Source organism: Mandrillus leucophaeus, unplaced genomic scaffold (genome assembly GCF_000951045.1).
Source record: "Mandrillus leucophaeus isolate KB7577 unplaced genomic scaffold, Mleu.le_1.0 Scaffold135, whole genome shotgun sequence".
Classification (NCBI taxonomy): Eukaryota; Metazoa; Chordata; class Mammalia; order Primates; family Cercopithecidae; genus Mandrillus; species Mandrillus leucophaeus.
In genome coordinates this window covers 1,029,658-1,030,643 of record NW_012101310.1, presented here as the reverse complement: position 1 = coordinate 1,030,643, position 986 = coordinate 1,029,658, and the positions used below count along the sequence as shown (strand labels likewise).

The following is a 986-nucleotide window of genomic DNA, read 5'->3' as shown; positions in this document are numbered from 1 at the left end:
CTCCGTCTCAAAAATAAATAAATAATAATAAATAAATAAATAAATTGGGATATTTAGTCTTTTTCTTATTGATTTGTACATGCTCTTTATATATTAAGTGTCAGAAAGTTTAAATGTTCATGTTTCCAAATCTTACTTTGTTTTTCATATTTAAAAATCTTAATTCTTTTGGAAAGCGGTTTAGTTTAAGGTGTCAGGTAGGTGTTTAATTTTTAAATTTTGTTCAAATAATGTTAACTCTTTTATCTCTTTTTTCCTGACTGATTTATATATTAAGTTGTGTTACATGCCTGGGTATACTTATGGATTTTAAGTTGTTTTCTTCTAGTTTCTAGTTAGTTGTTTTTCTTTTTTCTTTCAGAACAGGACGCAGGCCTTGATGCCCTTTCTTCCATCATAAGTCGCCAAAAACAAATGGGGCAGGAAATTGGGAATGAATTGGATGAACAAAATGGTAAGAATAAGTCTGAGATTGACCAGATTTTCCGTTGACATAAATGCTAAAGGCTTGAGCATTCGTTGAATGAGTTTAATATTATACTCATTCATGTACATATTATACTCACATGTATGATATGTGAGTACATATTATACTCACATGTATATGTGAGTACATATTATACTCACATGTATGATATGTGAGTCATATTATACTCACATGTATGATACGGGAGTACATATACTCACATGTATGATATGTGAGTACATATTATACTCACATGTATGATATGTGAGTACATATACTCACATGTATGATATGGGAGTACATATACTCACATGTATGATATGGGAGTACATATTATACTCACATGTATGATATGGGAGTGCATATTATACTCACATGTATGATATGGGAGTGCATATTATACTCACATGTATGATATGGGAGTGCATATTATACTCACATGTATGATACGGGAGTGCATATTATACTCACATGTATGATACGGGAGTGCATATTATACTCACATGTATGATACGGGAGT

At 30.8% G+C, this 986-nt stretch overlaps 1 protein-coding gene across 1 annotated transcript in view; it reads left to right on the top strand.

Moving 5' to 3' along the window:
* STX8 (syntaxin 8) overlaps positions 1 to 986 on the top strand; it is a 406,185-nt gene that overhangs the window by 127,144 nt on the left and 278,055 nt on the right. Inside the window, exon 6 of the mRNA XM_011973154.1 lies at positions 362 to 454. Within this exon, the coding sequence (XP_011828544.1) occupies positions 362 to 454 (93 nt within the window). The remainder of the gene's footprint in view (positions 1 to 361; positions 455 to 986) is intronic.